Source organism: Magnolia sinica, chromosome 11 (assembly GCF_029962835.1).
Source record: "Magnolia sinica isolate HGM2019 chromosome 11, MsV1, whole genome shotgun sequence".
Lineage (NCBI taxonomy): Eukaryota > Viridiplantae > Streptophyta > Magnoliopsida > Magnoliales > Magnoliaceae > Magnolia > Magnolia sinica.
Genome location: NC_080583.1, coordinates 58,437,997 through 58,463,256, shown reverse-complemented (window position 1 = coordinate 58,463,256; position 25,260 = coordinate 58,437,997). Strand labels below are relative to the sequence as shown.

General features: G+C 39.9%; 1 protein-coding gene across 3 annotated transcripts in view; it reads left to right on the top strand.

Annotated features, from left to right (window-relative positions):
• LOC131219194 (uncharacterized) overlaps positions 1 to 23,324 on the top strand; it is a 60,058-nt gene extending 36,734 nt beyond the window's left edge. Inside the window, exons 4-6 of one of the 3 annotated variants that reach the window (XR_009158043.1) lie at positions 12,805 to 12,943; positions 21,779 to 21,994; positions 23,045 to 23,324. Coding sequence is in view for 1 of the 3 variants with exons in the window: in XM_058214204.1 (XP_058070187.1) it covers positions 12,805 to 12,943; positions 21,779 to 21,884; positions 23,040 to 23,083 (289 nt within the window). In the remaining 2 variants the exon portion in view is untranslated. Of the gene's footprint in view, positions 1 to 12,804; positions 12,944 to 21,778; positions 21,995 to 23,039 lie in introns of all 3 variants that reach the window. The other 2 variants (XR_009158042.1, XM_058214204.1) reach the window with 2 other exon arrangements.
• Positions 23,325 to 25,260: the final 1,936 nt, after the last annotated feature.

Genomic DNA, 25,260 nt, shown 5'->3' with positions numbered 1-25,260 from the left:
TATCATGTGTTGTTGATATTTTGCAATATCGATGGATGTTTGGATGGAAGGTTGGATGGTTAAATAGGCCGGATGGAATGGTTGGACTGATTTATTACAACAACACATGCTTTAAAGGCCCCATTAAATGTAAACTTGTTATGTATGCATTCTTTTTGCAATTTTTTTTTTTCTAAATATGCAAATATTTACATTTTAACGTCTCCTAAGGTTTCGCTGAAAATTCCACCGTTTTCCCCATGTTTCCCCACATTTCCGGTTATTTGTGATATTATTGGGAATATCGATATTGTTTCCATATCCCTGGCCAACGAAACTTGTAATGATATCGATACTTTGATCACTGACCACAATAATGCTACTACCCTTGTGGGAGCTCCCTATCTCCAAAGATAGGTTGTATGGCTAATTTCTACATTGGATGAATCAACACTAAGCTTTTAATAGGGGGGTTTAATTGAGAACTTGCTAGATTTTTTGGGAAACCATTTCAAAGAGTCTCTTTGGAGTAGGTGCGGCTTAACTTTCTCTAACAATCTCAACAATGATAGCAATTTCTCTAATTCTCCCTCATTTAAATTGCTCCTTTACAAATGGGCCCAAATAATTCTGTCATCATAAAACAAGTAGCATCCATCCATTGAAATATTTGCCTCTGGCGATATCCTTGTTAAGAGTGGAAACCTCTTCTTTAGTGCTCCATCGCTTACCCATACGTCCTCCCAAAACCTAATTCCCTCACCTGACCCAAATGGAAACCCATCTAATGGAGGGACATTTTCACACCGGGCTCGAGTGGGGTAGCCTGTGGGATGCGGGGACACACTCGGGATGGGCGGCTCGTGTGAGGCGGGTGGCTCGTGAGAGGCGGGCCCATGTGAAGTGGGGCCCACGAGGAGGGTTCGGCTGACGTCCTAATCCATGCGATGTGGGGCCTGGGCTATGAGATAAAGGGATTAATTTGCCACTCTCTAACGATTCAAGCTTTTAGAGCAAGTGGTCACTTGTCTTGCATCAAATTGGTATCAGAGCGGGAGGTCTCGTGTTCGAGACTCGTCATCGGGGGTGATTAATGCAGGGGAATTTTCACACCAGGCTCGGGGGTGGTTAATGCAGGGGCATTTTCACACCAGGCTTGAGTGGGGTAGCCTGTGGGATGCGGGGACACTCGGGGTGGGCGGCCTGTGTGAGGCAGGTGGCTCATGAGAGGCAAGCCCATGTGAAGTGGGGCCCACGAGGAGGGTTCGGCCGACGTCCTAACCCATGCGATGTGAGGCTTGGGCTATGAGATAAAGGGATTAATTCGCCACTCTCTAACAGTTCGAGCTTTTATAGCAAGTGGTCAATTGTCATGCAGCACCATCCCTTCCCAAACTTTGTCTTTTAATAAGGCCACGCACTCCATGAGAATGAGGCTCTATATAGCGGCAATTCCTTGGTCCACCAAGAGCCTTGTTAAAGACTATACCAAGGTGTCCACGAGATACATAACCCAGGCCCGTAATGGCCCTAGGACATACACAAGGTACCTAACATGTCTCCACGAGACACAAGTTTATGCCCCACACAGGAGCAAGGGTCAACACACAGCACCCGGGTTTTAGGTCACACAGGCCAAGGATCCACACAAGGAACCTAAAGTTTATGCTCACCAAGAGCAAGGGTCAACACACAATACCCGGGTTTTAGGCCACACAGGCTAAGGATCCACACAAGGAACTTATAAGTTTATGCTCACCAAGAGCAAGGGTCAACACAGCACCCACACTTATTCTCCCGTCGGAGGCTTCCTATGAGGACTTGAAGGGGTTGAGAATCACCTATGACCCAATCCTATACAAAGGAATGATCAGCAGAGTCTCTGGACTCTAATGACTTACAGATAAGTAGATGAGCCCCATTAAGCACGTTGATGAAGATCTCCTCCTTTGTTGATGAAGAATCTTTAGCTCCCTTGATCCGCAATACTTATGATGTTCTAATGTAAGGCGACGAGTTGGGTCAAGGTTATGTTGGTAATTACTCTATTAAATGATTAATCATTGGAGTGGCAGAGTAATACTATGATCTATGCATTCAAGGAATCTCAGCTCAATGATTTACCATTAAGGTGGTAGCTGAAAAGATCCTTGAATGCGTAAGTTCATTCACCAATCTACTTTATTGAATATCAATGATGAGGGTGGATTGAGGAATGAACTCCCATGAGAGAAGGGCTTAGGGTAGGTGATCTGAATTAAACACTCAAAAGCTTTATCTATTTTTCTCTATAAACAACCTCAGGCAAGCTCTCATTAAATAGGCAAAAAGTTCCAACGGAAATACAACAGCCATATTTTTGACAGAGTTCGATATCATCGAGCAGGCTTCGATATCATCGAGCGTATACTCTCAATAACGTCGAATGGCCGCTCGATGACACAAACTCAATCTGTCAAACGCTTTTGAACCTTTTGCCAACTGATCGAGGATATCGAATATGCTTTGATGTCATCGGATTTCGAACTCCGATAGCATCGACCCATGGTTTGATTCCTCGACATTTGAAAACCTGAGAGCATATTTGCCTTTGGAACTGAACAGACATCGATATGATCGAGCATCCCTCGATATCATCTGATTTTGAATATCGATGATATTGATACTAGTTTTGATTCATCGATCTTTTAAAGGAATTTTCCTATAAACTTACTGAACAGTTTTGTGTCCCAATTCGATGACCTCGACTTGGTCTCGATATGATCAATCTTTGAATATCGATATCATCGAGTGATTCTCTATACCTCGAACATTTAAAAGAATTTACCTGAAAAGCTTGCTGGTCAGTTTTGTGTCCCAATCTGATATCATCGAAGGTCCATCGATATTATCGAGATTTGAAATTCGAAGATATCGAGGCTCTGTTCGAGATATCGAAAATCACATGGTTTTCCTTAACTGCTTACTGGACACGAACTGAACAGTTGTCGATTTTATCGAGCCGTTTCAATAAGCTCGGGATTCAAAAGTCGATTATATCGAGCCTGTCATTGATTCATCGAGAATTCAGTCCAAGTTTCATTTTGGTTGGTAGACATATGAAGTCCTCATTTCGATAACATCGAGTGAGTTTTGAGGACATCGATAACAGAGTCCGATTTCATCGAAGCACGATCGATAAATCGACAAAGGCTGGAAACTTAGAGATTTTCCTGATTTTGCAAAACAGTTTTCACACCTTAAACCCTATGTTTTTATAACTATTTTTAAGGGTTTCATATACCTAGTGTTTTGGGTCATGGGACGTGAGGCTAAGTTTACCTTTGTAGAGATTTGAAGCCACATCCAGTTGAGGCAGAAGCTTGAATGATCTTCCTATGGTGCTCACTTGTCTTGCTGACTCAACACTCACGCTAATTGACAAACCAACGCACTTTCAATCTCCCCCTTTGTCAATTACGTGACAAAACACCTGAAATCCTAGAACAACATCTATACCAACACCCTAAATTGTGTGTACAAGAACTCTAAACAATTTTACAAATAGGCTATTTGAGTTCACACACAAGAATGTGACATTCAGTCGTAGCTGCTCCCCCTAACACCTGTACCACCATTCATACATAGATACACACAATTTTCTCTGTGGTGGGATTTGTTCTCCCCCTTTTTGTCAGTCATTGGCAAAGGGCAGTATAACACTATTAGTTAACTGAAGTTGTAGCATAAAGACATGGGAGAATCAATAGAGATCCAGATATTTCAATTCATAACAGATAATGACATCTCTAAACTCATGGAAACCATCCATGCATACCAGGTTGAAGGAGAGTGATGATTTCTCAAAAAATAGCAGTATAGCTTCAATCGACAGAAATCACAGTCCAATTCTCAATCTTTAAGGGATATTCAGTAGAAAGTAATCGCAATTTATACTAGCATTTCATAGAGAGCAGTGAAGAATTGAGAACAAATGGCAGCAAATATATAGAAATTATCAATCACCCATCAAAATATTCAAAATAAAAATTGCCCAAGCTTGGCAGTATTTCATCATGCAACCCAAAACAATCAAACCAAAATTCCGGCCCAGCCATGGGCACATCAAAATAAGGTATTTTCTTCTTTCAGAGGATGAATAACCCCAAAATGTTTCAATCCGTCATAAGAACAACATGCGGTCTCAAAAAGAAATCAGCCGCAACGTCCAGATCTGGCCTCGGCTGTACCAATCCTTCCTTTAGTACTTAAGGTGCTCGAGTTTTGCCATTAGTTAGCAAGTCAACTACTTGCTGGGTGGTATGCTGGAGAGCTTCAATTTTGTCCTCAATCGCTATAAGACGTCTTTTGCAGTTGTAAAGACGCTCGTCAATACTAGCCAGTCCATTTAGCAGATGACGTTCAAGTTGGTGGTCTCGGCGATTTGTGATTGACTTAGGACTATGCAACGGCATACGATTTGATCCCCATGGCATGGGCGGATACGAGAGTTGATCATTTTTTATGCCAGCCATCTGTGCAGGAGGACTACTTGATTGAAGGGATGAATTTAGGCATAGCTGCTGTGCCTGCTGGACTGCATCTTGATCGAACCATTCCTCCGGATGAACAGCGTCGGACGTGGCTGGGAGGCCCACATAGTGAGCAAGCTTGCATATGAGCGAGGGAAATGGCAGCGTATCCCGATGGTTTCCTCTGATGATACGAATGAGCTACCCTAGGATAAGGGTTGGAAGACACACTTGGACCTCTTGATAAACATCATATAAGACATTGAGCACAAAGGGAGTAAGATAACTTTCCTTTGCATCACATGGATACACATTAGTCCCAAAAATGCTGTGAAGAATTTTGAATGAGGATCCAAGGTGATTGATATGAAGAGTATTTTCATCATTCCTAGGAAATGTGGTACCATGACACGGTGCTCGTGTTATCTTGCCCCATACGCCTAACCCATTTAGATTGCGTTCTGTCACTGGAATTCGAGCTACTTCTAGGTGTAGGAGACGGCCAAGTATGATTGGAGTAATGAGTTTTGTGTGATGCAAGAGCTCCAATCGAATACATGGGGGATTATCACGAACAATATGGCAGCTATTGAAAAACAGATGAATCAGTTCAAATTGATACGGTCCACCAAGATTGAGTATATTTTGTCACCCTATAACTTCTAAAAGGAGATCCACTCCAAATGGTTCAATAGCGTTGTTAAGAACAATGTGCTCGGCTATTGTAACTTGTTCCCAAGCCAACTGATTGGGTCGAGACTGACTTGTTTCTGGTTGCTTATTCTTTGATTTGGACGATTTGGAATGAGTAAGATCCTTACCTTTGCCTTTCACCATGGTTCTTCTTGGATGGGAGCCCAGGAAGACAAGTATAGATAGGGAGAAACAACCAGAGATGAGAAAGAACAAGCTGAGAAGAGAAATCTGATGCTTGTTTCTCTTTTATAGCAGCGTGTTGATGACATCGATATCCCATCGATTTCATCGAAAGTAGGCTCATAAAGATATCGAAGACTGTGTCAATGACTGTTGGAAAGGATCAACAGTTAATAGCCAGCAGATATCGAGACAGTTGAAGTTATAACCGTTAGAAGGGACCGATTTCATCGAGTATGGAGAAAAATTGAAAAATATTTCTCTTAAAGTGCAGAATATGGTTAAGACATAAAGATATACCAATATAGTACATGTTTAACCATACAAAAATAAAAAGGCCATAGGCCTCAGATATGCCAATTCAACTCATGTTTGACTTTGACTTGTCATCAGATTGCACATACTCCAATTGATTTCTGAAGTTTGCTAAACCGGTTTGCATCTAGCAGTTTAGTTAGTATGTCAGCAAGTTGATTTTTTGTAGACACATAGTCTAACACTATGATCTTTTCCTCAACAAGCTCTTGGATAAAATGATGTCTAATGTCAATATGCTTGGTCCGAGAATGTTGGACAGGATTTTTTGAAATATTGATAGCATTAGTATTGTCACAGAAGAGAGTCATAGTTGACTGCTCAATCCCATAATCCAGTAGCATTTGTTTCATCCAAAGGAGTTGAGCACAGCAACTACCAGCAACAATGTATTTGGCTTGGCCAATGGACAAGGATATGGATATCGAATTCTGTTTCTTGCTCTGCCAAGATATTAAACAATTTCCAATATAGAAACATCCGCCACTGGTTGACTTGCAATTATCTAGATTTCTAGCCCAATCGGCGTTTGAGTATCCAACAATGATGGTAGATGATTCAAATGGATACCATAGACCGAAGACGGTTGTTCCAGCCACATACTTGATGATTCTTTTAACTGCTTTTAGGTGAGATTCCTTGGGATCAGCCTGATATTGTGCACATGCTCCTACACTAAATGATATATCTGGACGACTTGCAGTTAGATATAGTAGACTTCCTATCATACTTCGATACAGGTCTTGATCCACACTTTTCCCATTTATATCTTTGGAGAGTTTGAGTGTGGTGCTCATGGGAGTATGATAGGTACGACCAGATTCAAGTCCAAATCTTTTAACTAGATCTTTTGCGTACTTACTTTGACATACAAAGATCCCATTGTGCAATTGTTTTACTTGTAGCCCTAGGAAAAAGTTCAACTCACCAACCATGCTCATTTCAAATTCAGATTTCATGAGATCAGCGAAGTTATGAGTAGTAGCTTCCACATGGAGCCAAAGACTATATCATCCACATAGATCTGGGCAATGAGCAATGGATTCTTGGTTTTTTGAGTGAATAGTGTTTTATCTACACTACCCCTGCAGAATTTGTGGTCCAGAAGAAATTGCGTCAGACGTTCATACCAAGCACGTGGTGCTTGTTTGAGACCATGAAGTGCCTTGCTCAATCAATAAACATGTTGAGGATACTTGGGGTCTGAAAATCCCTTAGGTTGTTTCTCATAGACTTCTTCTTCAAGTATTCCATTGAGAAATGCACTTTTGACGTCCATTTGGAACAACTTAAATTTCAAAGCACATGCAATTGACATGAGAATCCTGATAGACTCAAGACGAGCTGCAGGAGCAAATGTTTCATCAAAGTCAATGCCTTCTACCTGTGAATATCCTTGAGCAACCAATCTTGCTTTATTCCTAATCACATCGCCAGATTCATCGGATTTATTCTTGTAGATCCATTTAGTTCCAATGATATTTGTATCAGATGGCCTAGGAACCAGTTGCCATACCTCATTTCTTTGAAATTGTTGAAGTTCTTCTTGCATAACATTTATCCAATATTTATCTTAAAGAGCTTCCACAATATTTTTGGGCTCAATCTTTGAGGTAAAGCAGAAATGACTATAGATACTTTCTATTTGACGTCGAGTTCTTACACCATCATTAGGATCTCCAATGATTTGATTTAGAGGGTGATCTTTAATGATGGGTATGTTAGACGATGGTTGAGGTTCATTAGATGTGGTAGTTTTGTTATCTGATTTACCTAAAATGCATGAATCCACATCATCTTCCAATTCATTCAAGGAACACTCTTCTTCATGAGGTTGGTCATTAACTACCACATTAACTGATTCTTGAATGGTGAGGGTTTTTAGATTGTATACCCTATAGACATGACTATTCAAGGCATATCCTGAAAAGATGCCCTCATCACTTTTAGATTCAAACTTACCTAGGTGATCTCTGTCCTTCAGGATATAACATTTACTGCCAAAGACATGTAAGTGTTTCACACTAGGTTGTTTTCCATACCATATCTCATATGGTGTTTTGTTTAAGTCTGCCCTTAAATATACTCTATTTATTATATAGCAGGCAGTATTGACTGCTTCAGCCCAAAAGCTTTTGGCCATATCCTTTCCATTCAGCATAACCGAGCCCATTTCTTGCAAAACTCGATTCTTTCTTTCAACAACTCCATTTTGATGCAGAGTTTTCGGGGCTGAGAATTCATGGTGAATTCCTTTCTCATCACAGTATCTTTGAAATCATTCGTTTTCAAATTCACCACCATGATCACTCCTGATACGATTTATGCAGTATCCTTTCTCATTTTGGAGTTGCCATGACTACAAATTCATCAAAAGCATCAGATTTTTCTCGAAGAAAAGCAACCTAGGTAAATCTAGAATAATCATCCACTACCACCAAGAAGTATCTTTTCCTGCCATGACTTTCAACTTTGGTGGGACCCACTAGGTCCATACGTAGCAGGTCCAAAGGTTTTGATGTTGCTGTGAGGGTTGTCTTTTTGTGTCCAACTTTTATCTGTTTACCCTTTAGGCAATCACCACATACAGTCTTTTCTTCCCTTTTAATCTTGGGAAGACCCCTTACTAAGCCTTTTGAACTTAGCTTTGCTAGGTTTCGATAGTGCACGTGACCCAGCCTTTGGTGCCATAGTTTAGACTTGCTTTTCACAGCCATATTACATGTAATGGACAATACATTCTCATTGCTACTTTCAATTACGTAGCAGTTGTCACTTGTGCGTAAGCCTTTCATGATAGATTTTCCTGTTTGATCTAAGATTCTACACACGTTTTTTGAAAAAGTGACGAAGTGTTCTTTGTCGCAAATTTGTGAGATACTAAGGAGATTATGTTTTAGACCTTCTACACAGAACATTTTTAATCTTGGGAAGTCCTGGTCCAACTATTGTTCCTTGCCCAACAATTTTGGCGGAGCTCCCATCTCCAAAAGTGACTGACCCACCGTCAAAATCAGCATACTCACAAAGTTGGGTTTGGTCACCGGTCGTGTGTCTGGAGCACCCACTATCAAGATACGATTTTGAACTATTACCAACTTTTAGTGTAGTATGTATTACTAGGCAATTGTTCTGACCGTTTGTATCCTCTAGACCTACACCATTTGCCATGATTCCAACTTTAGTTCAAGATCACTCTCTAGGCGGTGAAGCCCTTAAGAGAGACCCACTCTGATAGCAAATGAAATTGCGGTAATGACCGCTTTAGTAGAAGTGGGAATATGCCAAGGTGTCCTAGAGGGGGGTGAATAGGATTTTTAAAATTTTATGATGATTTAAAACCTATCAACCCAATCCTGAATTAATATGCAAGTATCAGGATTTCTTCAATGTAACTCTAATGGCTTCCAAGCCAAATAGAGGATCCAATCATAAGACTATTCAAAATATAAACAAGATGAGGAGCATAGTTCATGATGGATGTGACTGTGTGTGAGATGTTCTAGGTAATCATGTAAGCATGCATTATGAGAACATTCAGAGAAATCACACAAGTAGTAAAAGTAAATAGCAAATCCAAACACAGTCGTTTTTATAGTGGTTCGACTAAGTGTCTACTCCACTTCCGGCGGACGCACTTAACCCTTGAGTGTACCGGATCTCACTAACGGAGGTTTCAAATTAGGTTTACCTCAAACCAATACAACCTAACATACACAAGGTACCTAACATGTCTCCATGAGACACAAGTTTATGCCCCACACAGGAGCAAGGGTCAACACACAACACCCGGGTTTTAGGCCACACAGGCCAAGGATCCATACAAGGAACCTAAAGTTTATGCTCACCAAGAGCAAGGGTCAACACACAAGACCTGGGTTTTAGGCCACACAGGCCAAGGATCCACACAATGAACTTATAAGTTTATGCTCACCAAGAGCAAGGGTCAACACAACACCCACACTTATTCTCCTGTCGGAGGCTTCCTATGAGGGCTTGAAGGGGTTGAGAATCACCTGTGACCCAATCCTATACAAAGGAATGATCAGCAGGGTCTCTAGACTCTAATGACTTACAGATAAGTAGATGAGCCCCATGAAGCACGTTGATGAAGATCTCCTCCTTTGTTGATGAAGAATCTTCAGCTCCCTTGATCCGGAACACTTATGATGTTCCAATGTAAGGTGACGAGTTGGGTCATGGTTATGTTGGTAATTACTCTATTAAATGATTAATCATTAGAGTGACAGAGTAATACCACGATCTATGCATTCAAAGAATCTCAGTTCAATGATTTACCATTAAGGTGGTAGCTAAAAAGATCCTTGAATGCATAAGTTCATTCACCAATCCACTCTATTGAATATCAATGATGAGGGTCGATTAAGGAATGAACTCCCATGAGAGAAAAAGGGCTTAGGGTAGGTGATCTGAATTAAACACTCAAAAGCTTTATCTATTTTTCTCTACAAACAACCTCAGGCAAGCTCTCATTAAATAGGTAAAAAGTTTCAACGGAAGTAAAACAGTCATATTTTTGACAGAGTTCGATATCATTGAGCATGCTTCGATATCATCGAGCGTATACTCTCGATAACGTCAAATGGCCGCTCGATGACACAAACTCAATCTGTCAAACGCTTTTGAACCTTTTTGCCAACTGATCGAGGATATCGAACATGCTTCGATGTCATCGGATTTCGAACTCCGATAGCATCGACCCATGGTTCGATTCATCGACATTTGAAAACCTGAGAGCAGATTTGCCTTTGGAACTGAACATGCATCAATATGATCGAGCATCCCTCGAGATCATCTGATTTTGAATATCGATGTTAAAGGAATTTTCCTATAAAACTTATTGAACAGTTTTGTGTCCCAATTCGATGACCTCGACCTGGTCTCGATATGATCGATCTTTGAATATCGATATCATCGAGTGATTCTCGATACCTCGAACATTTAAAAGAATTTACCTGAAAAACTTGCTGGTCAGTTTTGTATCCCATTTTGATATCATCGAAGGTCCATCGATATTATCGAGATTTGAAATTCGAAGATATCGGGGCTCTCTTCGAGATATCGAAAATCACATGGTTTTCCTTAACTGCTTACTGGACACAAACTGAACAGTTGTCGATTTTATCAAGCCGTTTTGATGAGCTCGGGATTCGAAAGTCGATGATATCGAGCCTGTCATCGATTCATCGAGAATTCAGTCCAAGATTCATTTTGGTTGGTGAACATCTGAAGTCCTCATTTCGATAACATCGAGTGAGTTTCGAGGACATCGATAACAGAGTCTGATTTCATCGAAGCACGATCGATAAATCGACAAAGGCTGAAAACTTAGAGATTTTCCTAATTTTGCAAAATAGTTTTCACACCTTAAACCCTATGTTGTTCTAACTATTTTTAAGGGTTTTATAGACTTGGTGTTTTGGGTCATGGGATGTGAGGCTAAGTTTACCTTTGTAGAGATCTGAAGCCACATCCAGTTGAGGCAGATGCTTGAATGATCTTCCTATGGGGCTCACTTGTCTTGTTGACTTAACACTTACGCTAATTGACAAACCAGGGCACTTTCACCTAGCTCCACTGAGAATTTGAGATGGTCATGGAGAGTTTTAGAAGAATATGGAAATTCAACTCTTCAATAGCCCATCTGGGCTGTTATGTCCATTGTATTCTTTCCCCAAAGGCAAAAATGAATTTTAAAACAAAAAGGCACATAATAAAGTGGGTCACCAATGACCTTGTTCCATTCACCAAAAGAGTTACTAATGCGCAAGGTTTTTTTGTTTTTTGTTTTTTGTTTTGTTTTTTTTTTTGTTATTTATTTATTTATATTTATTTCCAATCATCAAAAGAGTCAAATGAGTCAAATTGGCATGGAAGGGGCACGTATAACTCCAATAATAGCTAGGTCCAATGTTGAGGCAAACTATTGACTATGGCTTGCACGGCTTGTAAATTGCTTCTGCTGAAAAAGTTGTTGACAGAATTGAGGTTTTCTGATCAACACACTGAGAAGATAGGTTTCATAATCTAGCTGCTGTTCACATTTCTATGAATCTTGTTTTTCATGAGCAAACTAAACACATTAAAGTCAATTATCACTTCATCCGTGAGAAGATTGCAACAAAAGAGATTTCTCTCCATATGTTTGATCGAAGGAGCAGTTGGTAGATGGGTTTACCAGATTTCTTCCTAAGACTCAACTTACGATGATTCCATGCAAGTTGGACATGATTGATGTCTGTGCTCCAGCTTGAGGGGGATTGTCGGAGTTCACCTTGTGCATACTCCTATGGAGCATTGTCGCTATTCTAGTCCCCTCATTTCTATGCCCCTCTCTCCACTAGAATTTCTTCGTTCTTCCTTTTTTTTAAAATTTTTTTTCCAGTTCTTGTGATATTCATATCTCACAATAAGAAGATATCATATTGAAGTGTCAATCATAAAAAAGTGCCAACATATTTTGCCAATTTACTTTTTGGTGTGATGGCAAGAGATGGGCTGGCTGGTTTAGTCTTAGCACTTGGGTTCTGGCCTTCTTTGCCAAGAGGCATTATGGTTTCACTGTCCTTAACTGTAGCCTAGGAAAATGGCAATGTTGATTTTTCTCTATGGTGAAATCTGTGCCCGGCAATGAAGCAAAGTCATGATAAACTTAAATCTGCCATTCATCCTGTTTAGTCTGGCCGACCATGGAATAGGTGTGCTGGTACGTGTTGGCAGCACATGCTACAAACAACTGCTTGGCTTTATTGAGGGGTTGGATCATATTTGATCAGTTATTGGCTTGCTCTTCCTAGTTTCTAGTTCACCAAATGCTGATTGAAAAAAAATGCTTGATGGTTTGCTTAAATCAATTTGCTGTTTGAGAAACTTATGCAAAACTTGGTAGCGGGGTGCTGGATGTTATATCTATAAGGACAAGCTAAATAAGCTAATTAGCTCTTGAGGAATTGCTTCTTAGAAATGCAAGTTTTCTTTATGCATCTTATGGTTTCCGCTTGCATCTGAACATTTGATTATTGTTTGAAATTATTCATTTTCTACCCCCTTTTTTTAAAAAAAAAATGTCTAATTGATGGTGTTATGCATAAACTGATTGCAGTGGCATAAGTGACGAGGCCCTGGAACTGTCTGACTTGCATTGTAGCATTCCTATGAAAGGGATGGTGGACTCTTTCAACGTTTCAGTTGCTGCAGGCATCCTCATGCACCATGCAGTTTGTGATAGAGTGTCTCGGCTGGTAAGAACTGTTTTTGCACCTTACTTCGATGCGGAGTTGCGACTGGATTTTCCTTATGGGAAATGTATGGATGCTTGTTGTGGCATATATTATGCATCTGTTTGTATGTATTCTTCATGCATGCACCGGTGTAATAGCATGTGGGTGTAGTTTGATGTGCTGTTGTTATTGATGTTTAATCAGATGGACTCAAGTTCAATCAAATTGGCTTTATTGGGTCTTCTCTATGGATGATTCCAACCAGGCCAACATTTGGCTATCAAGATGGGATTTACCTCTTCTTGGTGGCTGTCAAGAAGAAGTTAGCCTCTTCTTGGTATCATTTTGATTATTGGGGGCTGGATGAGTGCCATTGCTTGGGCCTCAAGTAGCTGCCCGGTGCCATGGAATCATGCATTTGTAGGGGCTATACTTGATTAAGTCTCACCGTTGGTAGATTGATCTTCTTTTCTTTTGTTCTTTCTTTCTTTGTTCTTCTCCCTCTTCTTCTCCTTTTGTCCTCCTCTTGCTTCTCCTCGTTCCCTTCCCCTCCTCCTCCTCCTCCTCCTTAGTGGAAACATCTGCAACTTAATGTTCAAAGCTTAATTATTTGTAATTTCTAAATGAAATGGAATAAAAAGTTTTTCAAAAAAATCTTGATTTAAACATATTAATCCTAAGGATCCTCGCCTAGATCCTTTGTATGGATACTATCAAGTTCCTACAAAAACAAGATTAGAGAATTCTACACTATAAGAATTTTCTATTTGAAGCTTATTGAAGTGTAGATACCGATCTTCCAAAGTAGGTGCTCCACCACCCTATAGTCTTCCATATGCCCCACTACATCAAAAATCTGTGTTCCGGTGTTACCGTGTTAACCATGTACCCAAGTTCATCCAACCCCTCCATTGTCCATGGTTGTCCACCCTTCATCCAATTCCTATGCAAACCATGTGGTGAACCACGAGGTTCTCAATCATCAGAATTTCCATCCAGCGCGATTAAAAACATCTTAACAGTTAAAACAAAAGATCAATAGTAAAAAAAAAAAACACTTGTAAAACCATTTAAACCTTCTGAGCATTGGGCCCAAGGAAAAACTACTTGATGGGTGGTCCAAGCTATGGATGTCAATGGGTACTCAAAGCCATGGGTACTAGATGGAATGGACCTCATGTTATAGAGTCCTGGTCCCACCCTTTGAACCTGTTAGGAAATTGGGTGGGATTCAACTCTCATCTTTTGGACTTGGGGTCTAGTTAGGTTTGGTTCTAGTCCATGTGATGACCCAATTAAGGTAGGGTTCAATCTAGTCAAGTCCAAGTCAGGTCCAATTTGTTTTAATTGTATAATTATGTATAGTTATTATATGTTAATGATCCTAACAAGAAAATAAAATTTTCTAAGTCACATGCATGTAAGAGAGCTTGTTTACACACCATGTACCTGTCAAAGTGGCACGTGCGTGCAATCTAATCCATCAATCGGGTGGGACGAACCATGTAAATGCTCTTTATTTGACTTGGACCGAACTCGAAACCTAGATCCATAAATCTGATGGGCACCTGAATTTGATTGGATCCTGGTCCAGGTCTTCAAGAATTGGAATCGAACTTGGAAGAACCCATACTTGGAGATCTGAGCCTGGTTAGGTATAACTACTATAGGACCTGACCTAAACTCGATCAGTGATAACCCTAATCATAGCACATGTTGTCCCAATGGTTATGGATGATTGCCAATCTATATCCAATCCACGATAATATTTGGTCCGCAATGCTCATCCCTCCTTTAGTGTCAACTTTTGATTGGAACCCCTCTATCACCAACGGAAATTTAGTCACAATCTCATTTAGAAAAATCGTCTTATACAGAGATCGTATCATGATCAACTCAGATACACTATTGATATCGTTGTTTCATTTGTGTTCCTCTTTGAAGATAGGTCCTTCATTGAGATCCAATGTTCATGAACATTTGACGCAGGGATGAACGTTATGAGGTTGAGCACCGTCTTCCTCAGGGGGATAACTGTTCCGAATCCACAGAACTTCTCTCGACTCCTCACAGAGAAATCTCGAATCTACGAGGAAAAGAAAATAGAAATAATTCTAAAATATTCGAAATAAATTTGTTGCTGATTGAAATAAGCAAGTCTACAACACTTTAAATAGGGATATCGAGCCTTTGGAATAAGTTTAGGAATTAAACTATAACTAAAACTCCCTAAAATTCGTTACTTACTATTTATAGTAAGTGTCCTATGTGGCTTAACCACGTTATTCTCCTAATTTTTTAAAACACTTCTCATTTTGGACAACTTCTAAAGCCCAATGGATGAAGAGTTACAATTAAACCAAAACTCATTGTAGCTCGTCCTACCCCAAAATCATATATGGTATGTCGAGTAACTCATTCCGGTTTGCGAGATATGCCTGTTTAAGGTTCTGATGGTCTTTATGGCTTCTGCCTACGATCGGACCTTCTCTGATCCATCTTGGACATGAAAGTGTCCGTGACCCGCTCTACATCAGTCCCCTCCACTTCAAAAGAACTCGTCCTCGAGTTCTCGTGCTGCTTCAGTTCTTGATACTCGGTCAGGTGCGCCATAATGATGCCCGAATTAAAACTTATGATCAATTTACGTTCCACCTTCTTTTGGTCCAAGCATGCTAGGAATGTATCTGTGACACGTTCTACATCAGACCCCTCCATTTGGAAAAAACTTGTCCTCGAGTTACTCAAGGGACTTCGTTCATGATACTCAAATAATTTCTGGCGTCGATGTTTATTAGTTTTTTACCTGTATCTTGCATTAGGCTCTTGAACTGATACAATACATGTACTCATGCTCTCCTTGACTTGACTAGTATGGATCGGTTCCTTTACTTGTGTCTGTAAAATCTCGCATCCTTTTTGATAATATGGGCAATTAGACGGACTTGCCTCTGAGACAAGATCAATGTGGTTTTGTATATCTTGTATGAGAGACAATTTATTAGGGAGTTTATCGATCACAATCGCCTTGAACTCTTGCAACACTGGTTTCAAATCCTCTTGGATGTTTATAGGCTCCATATATTTTTCCTTTTCAACTAATGCATCCCCATCTCCTGTTTTCTCAGATTGTTTTACGAAATCCAGTTTGGCCTGTCCCTTTACTTTAGAAGTCTTGGGTTGGTTCTTTGTTCCCACAGGGATGAGAATAATCTTTTTACCATCTTTAATAAATATAAATATATTATCCCGACCTCTATGCGTAACATCAATATTATATTGCCATGGTCGACCAAGTAACATGGGATAAGCTTCCATGTCAACTACGTCACACATTGCTTCGTCCTTATAATATTTACCAATGGAAAATGAAATATGGTATCGTTCGGTTATCTCTGCTTTGTTGACCTCCTTGATCCATCCAATTGTGTATGGAGATGGGTGCTTTTCTGTTTTCAGTTGTAGCTTTTCGACTATTGTTTTCGACACGGAATTCTTAACATCGATGATCACATTGCAGACTTTTTGGTATACAATGCACCTTGTTCGAAAGATGTGCCGTTGTAAATTTATCTCTATCTTTGGCGTGTACAATGGCTTCCTCATGTTCACGGTGGTGGCCTGTGATTCACCATTATAGGTCGGTGTTCTGCGGAAATCAGGGTTGTTTCGTACAACGACCATAGGCGGTTGAGCATTGCCTTGAGCTCGGGGTGGAATTAGCGCATTCACAACACGGTTGAGGGCTGCAGGACTGACTCTCTTGGTGGAAAGCTTCTATTATTTCCGAAAGATAACGAATCCCTGTATCATTGTCTACAGGATTTTGATCCATACCTTCGTTGTTTGCCATCGGCCTGAGGGGAGTCCTCGCTCTGATGCCAATTGACGCATGGAATAACGTGATGAGGTCGAGCAACGTCTTCCTCAGGGGAATAACTGTTTCGAATCCACGAAACTTCTCTGGACTCCTCACAGAGAAATCTCGAATCCATGAGGAAAAGAAAATAGAAATAATTCTAAAATATTCGAAATAAATTTGTTGATGATTGAAATAAGCAAGTCTACAACCCTTTAAATAGGGATACCAAGCCTTGGAATAAGTTTAAGAATTAAACTATAACTAAAACTCCCTAAAATTCGTAACTTACTATAAATAATAAATTTACTATTTATAGTAAGTGTCCTATGTGGCTTAACCACGTTATTCTCCTAATTTTTCTAAACACTTTTCATGTTGGACACAACTCTTAAAGCCCAATGGATGAAGAGTTACAATTAAACCAAAACTCACTAAAAATAGTAAAAACAGAAATAAATAGGGAATTCGACTGTTGATCTGATGGAATCTCGCAAATTCGGCGTGGGCAATGCGGCTATGCTAGGTTGGTTGGCTAAAGTAGCTCGTCCTACCCCAAAATCATATATGGTACATCGAGTAACTCATTCCAATTTGTGAGATATGCCTGTTTTAAGGCTTTGACGGTCTTGATGACTTCTACCTACGATCGGGCCTTCTTTGATCCATCTTGGACATGAAAGTGTCCACGACTCGCTCTACATCAACATCCCACCCCACTTTATGTGAACATTCCACCCCACTAGGAGGCCCCTATGCCATGTGTAGGGACTAGGGATCCCCAGCGGAAGCGGCGATGCATGTGAGGGACCCCATAAACAGGTCCTTGCACCAGACCCCATAAATAGGGCCCTGCGCTAAGGCGTAGACCCACCTTGTAAGATCCCAAGGATTGAGTTTTGCGGCATGGTTCAGATCTATTGCAGCATGTATGCCATGGCATGAAACTCTCCTTCTACTCGTCTAAGGACCAAGGGCACATCTCACAAGAGATTCTAGTCTTACCTTCGGCCAGATTCCCAACGCCTCGTTTAGACCTACTGTAGCATTGGTGCTTGGCCCTGAGGGTCCTATCACTACCTAATCACTTGGTGAGACCTGATCTCACCTCATCTTTGGCATATGAGAATCACGACTTTATTGGATTAATCAGATCTTGCACCCTCACAAGCTTCCGCCTCAACCCAATCAACGTTCCAACCACTTGAGGACAAAGGATCACAGATTAGGGCCATTGCAACCCTAAGCTATGTAATAGGATAGTTTAAGTGTTTTACCTTTTAATCAAAGGTTTTTCTCCAGGAATATAACAATCTGGAATGTAATCTCTCCCTAGATATTAATGAAAGCTGACTGGCATGCATTATTTGTGATGCATATCATGTATATTGTGCACGCCTTAACAAATTGGAAGAAAGGAATAGCCAATATCCCTGGTTTTCCTGAATATCTAAAATTATCTGCATGGAGTCAACAACCTTTGGGCACTACCTCACCGGACGTTGGTTATCCCATGCCTCATTGGCTACAAGGTTATCAAACGTGTTGCAGGCTACACGGCTATTTGATGCCATTTCCTTTCGTGGACAATCTCATGACACCAACCTCAGCTATATGAGATGCCTGACGCCCAATAGCTAAATGTTACACTTGACACCCATGGCCAATAGAAACATGTAGATGACCTCATTATAATCCCCCAACTAACAAAAGACATTTTGTTGCAAACAAATTGTATCCCTTATTTATTTATTTATAGATTTTATGAATATAAATTTCAGAATTTTCTATATTTTATGTAAAAGATTATAAAAATCCTACGATTTTATGATTTGCGATTACAATTTACAATTTCAATCCTCTTGCGGTTTTACAGTCCGATTCAACTTCCAAAACATTGAATACACTAGCTGCCACGTGGCACAATGTGCAATTGCTTGATACTTGCACTTTGCTTCTTGAAGAGTCGACACCTGCACCTTCTCTTGTTGAAGAGTTTGCACCTACCCGCAGCTTTGCTTGCGAAGAGTGTGCACTAGTAACTTGACTTCTTAAAGAATGTGCGCCCAGATTTTTGCTCAGTCATTATCCCACACTCTCACTTCTTTGATGAGTGCGAACCCACACCTTTAGTTACTTGATAGTGCAAAGTTCCAAACCTTTTATTTCTTTGAAGTGTGCACATCTGCACCTTTGCTTCCTTGAAGAGTGTGCATCTGCACCTTCACTTCCTTGAGGAGTATGCACCTGCAACTTCGCTTCGTCGAATAGTGCGAAGTCGCACCTTTGCCTCCTTGAGAGTGTGCACTACACCCTTGCTTCCTTGAGGGTGCACACCTTTACCTTTGCTTCCTTGAAGGTGTGAACCCTCCCCTTCTCTTCCTTAGAAGTGTTAACCCTCAGCTTCGCTTCCTTGAAGAGTGTGAACTGTGAACATGCAACGTCACTTCCTTGAGGGTGCGCAGCTGCACCTCGAAGAGTTTTCAGGGTACCCATTATGTAGTGTGTAGAAACTCACAGACTGCACACGATGCACCAATAGACTGGAGAGTGCAGAAAAGCACAAGAAATGTAGGAATTTGTTGATTGCGCAGGATGCACGCTGCACAGTGCAAAAACTCGCAGATTGCACAAGATGCCTCCTGCAGAATGCAGAAACTGCATTGAAACACCTAAAGAGTATAGAAACTCATATATTTTGCAACTATCTTGTAGAGTATGCAGTGTAGAAATCTCCAGATTGCACAATCTATGCCCCTTAAAGTGTGGAGCGTGCAAAAACCCACATAGAATGCAAAAACCTGCAAAGTTTGATGCGGCCCACAAATTGCAAAGAGAGCGAAGAAGCCCACAATCAATCTAGGCTGAACTTTTCTGCATGTCAGTCAAGATTCATCTTGATCAGAAAATCTTAACTGTTTGGCCGATGGTGAGCAAAACAGACAGTCCATTCTAAGTGCATTGGAAAAGGTCAAATCGTTTATCTGGACCATCAATCATGTTGCCACCATCTTGGATTATCCACGTTGCTTAAGAATTACTTTGATCATCATCCCTAACCATCCAATCAATGGCTAGCAAAATTGATGGTCTAGATTAATTACTTTGAAAGGTCTAATTCCCAGCCTATATCATCCACCGTTTGGTCCTCTCCTTGGATCCCCTCTTATCGAGAATCAACTTGATGTGGTGATCCATGCCACCTGATCATTTGCAAATAAAATGGGTGGTCAAGATTGATTATGAAAAAAAGGTCCAAGCATCAATCTGAACCATTAATAATGAGGATCACAAGTTGAATTATCCATGCCACTCAAGAATAAGTTTGCGTGATTGATTTTAACCACTTATTAATGGAGATCAAATTGAGCAGTCTGGATTGTATATGGAAAAAAGGTCTAATCATCAAGCCATCCATGAACTTATCTGTGTTGATTTACTGCCTTTAATTTTTTACAGAGAAGGCAATTTTCGGTTCGACCAAAGCCTCTGTCGGCTCGACTGAAAATTCTGGTTTTGGCCCCTTGCTCGTTGTGTGATGTTTAGCATGATTTCGGTTCAACATTTGGTCCAACCGAGGAATGTTGGTTTTGTCCGGTCTGACCAAAGGTTATATACGGTTTGACTAAACGGTATGCGTAAGTACGGGTTTTGTTTCTAATTACATACTGAAGTGTATAAATACTCTTGTAATTACACAATTAGGATTAAGGTGAATAGAGCTAGCATGAATTCAAGGGTTTTGAAGGGGTTAAAGTAGGATTTCCATTTGTACGTTGTTCCATCTCTTGTAAATTTTTTATTATAGTGGATTGATTGTTGCTTTGTGCTGTGATTTTTTCCCACAAGGGTTTTCCACGTAAAATCTTTGTTTGCTTGGATTTTTTCTTTCTCTATTGATTGTTTGATTTGATATGAGATTGCTTCCGTGCCCAACAAGCGGTTTTAAAGCTTGTTGCGTCCTAACAATCTGCACCTTTGATTTGCCACATCTCTTAACAGTCACCTAAATCCAATCAACACTGCAAAATGGATGGTCAGATTGATTGCAAAATAAATGTAATGGCCGTCCACCATGTGGTCCATAGTTCGGATTACACGTTTTTATCAGCAATCTTTTTGACCGGACAATTCCAACCATCATATTAGTGGCTTCAAATATGGACGGTCTAAAACAAGTACAAAAGGTTCTAATCATCAATCTGTTCTATCCATCATGTGTTGCCCATCTTTGATTGTTTTTTTCTTTCTCCTATGATCAATTTAAAAAATAATCTTGGTATTGGTTAAATGGCCACAAACGGATGGTCTAATTGAAGGGAAGATCCCAGAACACCTTCCTGCTAAACTTGACTAGCAGTATTCTATACGAGGGAAATACATTTTTTAAATCAAGTACTGGTGTTCCATGTAACCTACGGATTTGGTGATGATCTAGAGAAAACTTATGTTAGCCATCTAAATCACATTTAACCTTCTTCACAAATAACTTTTAGCAAAGGTAGAGTTATTCACAAATAGGTGGTACATCCAAGCAACACCTCAAGCTAACAAACTGTTAATCCTAAGGTCAAAGTAACAAAATAAGAATCTGTAGAATTGATCATAAAATTGAATTAATGTTTTTATCTCAAATACTCAAAACTACTTCCTTTTATATAAAACTTTCATAGCATTGAGTCATTAACAGATGCAAGGCATATCAATGCATATCTAAACAATGTTATTGTTATCTAGTCTTAATCAAGTGAAGTTGGTGATGATTTAATTGTCCGGTGACCTCTCATGGCATAACTTATTTATTTTTCTAGAGGAATTGCACTAAATGCAAGCTTCTACATTCTGGAAGGATATAAACTTCTTCTTGACCATGTATCTATGGTATTTCCTCATACTTACGAATCCAGTCCTGTGAAGTGAATGCAAATCGGTGAGAAGCAAAAGATATTTTCTTGAGTCTTTGAAATTAATAAAAATGTTTTGTAACTTATCTGCAGGGTTCCCATGGTGATCTGACACTTGAAGAATCCCAGATCCTACTCGCAGAGTTCTCTTTGCGTCACAGCAAAAGTGCAATCAGCATTGCCCATGAGTATGCAAAGCGTAAGTTGGAGAATCCCATTTCTAAGCATTGACTAGATTTGGCAGTGTGATCCACAAACCTAGTTCTGAAGATGTCAGATGTTCATCTACAGCTATGGAGCATCATGCAGGTACTCTATCTTCTGTATCTGCTGTTCTACAATTCAACAGGCAAACTGGGTTTTCTTAACCTTCACCATGTTGGGGGATGTCTATCGACTTTTGGACACTAATCGGTGAAGGTGCTCATAGATCCTAACCTTCCATTAGGACAGCCACCCCTTGGATGGACCATTGCCCAAAAACCCATATTGATTGAATGATCTAAAATGTGAAAAGTTTGCCCAGTGTTCATTAATTGGAAAGTCAAAAGCAGTCATCATCATGGTTCTAAGAATCACCTGAGACCAAGTCGACTTGGTTTTGGTCATCAAGGAAACGAGACACCAGGCGACTCTCTTTGAAACTAGAATGAGTCAGAATGAGGTCAATGTGAGTTGTACTAGTTTTGGGCTCCAGGTGAGTCACTCCCAAACCAGTACTTAAAACCATGATTAGCATCATTGTCATATCTTGTCCTAGCTATTTGGGATTGGCGTTGTGAACTTGTTTCTAGGAGTTTCAATGGGTTGAGTTTGCCCAACAGGTACCCGAACCTAGCCTGACATGGGAATGTTTGGGTGGGTATTTTTTGAGCCCAATTAACATTGGGCCAAGTGTGGATATATCCCCACCCACACCAGAACTTGGCTCCACAAACACACATGGGTAATGTTTCAGTGCAGAAGTTTTCACCATAATTATGGTGAAAGCATTTTCACGGAATCAATGTGGGCCTCACCGTGATGTGTTGATCAAATCCATGGTGAACATTGGACTCACCACCGCTCATTTGGTTTTGGGCAAAAAATATCAGACCAATTGAAACTCAACACACAGGGAACAAGTTGAGACTAGACACCCTGTAACAACCTAAAATTTAGTCCTGGATTCCAGGTTGTGACATGGCTACCATTAATTGTATTGGGGCCCACCTGAGTTTCAGATTAGATCGCGATGATTTCCATTGTACCCCCAGACATGTTATATTTGCATTCTCTTGAAATTCCATTTTGTGATTTGAATAATAGCAAATGTTTTAGTTGCCGCATTGCAACTGACGTCTGTATTTGGTAGGTAAGCTGCTGTGGAGTGCAAAAATCCTGACCCTTCCTGGTTGAGAAATTGCAGATGAACTCAAGCACGCCACATATTGATGCTAACTATGAAAAGTCAAATCAAGAGGCGTGATATCATTGATTTGGCTTTTATTTTGATTAAATTAGATTATGGATCAATAGATAGCTTTGTTCAAAGGACGTGTGTCAAAAAAACGAGTTACAGCAATCTTTGCTGTAGATTCATCTGAAAAATTTTCATCTTCTTGCTTTGCCTTAATTTATTCTTCACTTCCTATGGCAATTGTTGTCATCTTACATGGTTAGTGATAAATGCCTCAAAGAGTAATTTTGAAAATTAGTCTGTTTGGGAGATGGAAAATAGAAGGGAAGAAATCTGACTTTTTCTCTGAATGTCACCTTCCAATGTAGGGGCAAGCCGGGTGCTGAGGGTGGGGGGTGGTATTTTGAGGGATTCCAATGGCAACTGCATTTTTTTTTTAAATTTTTAATTTTTTGTAATTTTTATTTGCATTCTTAATCCTTAGGCCAACCTCACTTTACTGTTTGGAAGTTATTTCATCGGCACGTGAACTCGAACTCGGAGATGGATGTTTCAACATTAATTGTAGTAGATAAGTTCTGATCATTGACCTTTGGTTTCCCCCAATCAACGGGGAGCGTATCGCATAAACCATTTTGAATCATTGAGACATGACCATGGAACCAACGTATAGTACCCTCACACACACACCCACACACACACACACACACGTGAATAGAGTCTTATTGCTATCTTGGTTAGTGTTAAATGATAGCCATGTGTCTTACGATCATTGGTTAGTATAAATGTCACGTATTCATTAGTTAGTAATAAGTGACACACATTCATTGCTTGGACTGATGTAGTGCATTACTATGGTTTTATATATAATATACTTACCACTTGCCATGGCATCCTATGAAATTCAAAATTAGTGTAAGCAATGATGCTTCAGGCTCATTTGGGAGCTTGTATTTGGAATGCATTGGAATCCAAATTACAAATCAAGGTCATTTGAATCTTTGATTGTGTTTGGCAGCTAGTAATTGAAATAAACAGGAATCCAACAAATAGGAATGCATTGAAATTCTTAGAGATTATTAAATCAACTTTAATATTTCAAATTAGTATACACATGAAATATTTGTCAAAATAATTATAACAAACTCATTGAAATACATTGATAAAAATGACAAAATTCCAAGCCTTGGTAGGCACAAGAGGTATCACAAACAATGGACTTGCCAATGTTTTTAACCGTGGATTTATGTGGTTAATATTTGGACGATTTAGATAATTCTATTGATGAGATTTAGTAATGCAGTTGATAGTTAGATTGTTTTGGGTATCATTATGACATGTCTACGATAGGTTCCTTGTCTGGAGACACTTTTGTTACACGTGTGACTCTCTTGCTTTAAAAAGGTGTAAAAAACACATTTCATTCTAATTACATTGGAATCACAAAAACCAGGTTGAGATTTCAAAATACACTAAAGCTGCCTATTTCATTGGTGTCTGAATGTACTCAAGTACATCGAAAGCAGGTTGCTAAGTGACCCTTTAGTGGGTCCTTACTCTTGCTCCGGTGGTAGACTCTCAGGAGTTTCAACACCAGGTCAAGGGTTTGAGTACTCATAGGTGGTGAAATTCCACTACAGCGTGAGTTTGTTGGTGTGTGTGTGTGCGCGCGTTAAAAAAAAAAAAAAAAAGAAGAAGAGAAAAGTGACCCTTTAGTGATTTTAAATCCACTTTGTAAAATAAACCTTAGACTTATTGGATTCTCTTACCATCGGTTTGATGGACATTCAGTGGATGGTTAAAAATAAAAAACTCTAGCCTTCTTATAAAGAGGCCAGATTGAAAGAGAGAGAGAGGCACCTTTATTATCGCCAAAGAATCTGGTGATGCCTTTGATGCTGTTGGTAGATTGTGTGTTTACGTGCATTTTAAATATCTCCATGTGCTGGGAATTCTGCACGGGAATATTCTGGAACATGTGCAACACAGCGGAACATACTAGGCAAGGGTGGAGGGACACCCACAACTCACACCCAATTGTAAGAACACGCCCCGTGAGATGATATATTATGGTGGCATAGACTTTCCGCTCTAATACCATGTCAAATAACCACTTGCTTAAAAAGTTGAAGCCTTTAGAGGATTGTGTATCAAGGTATGTCAAGGGACTTTAACA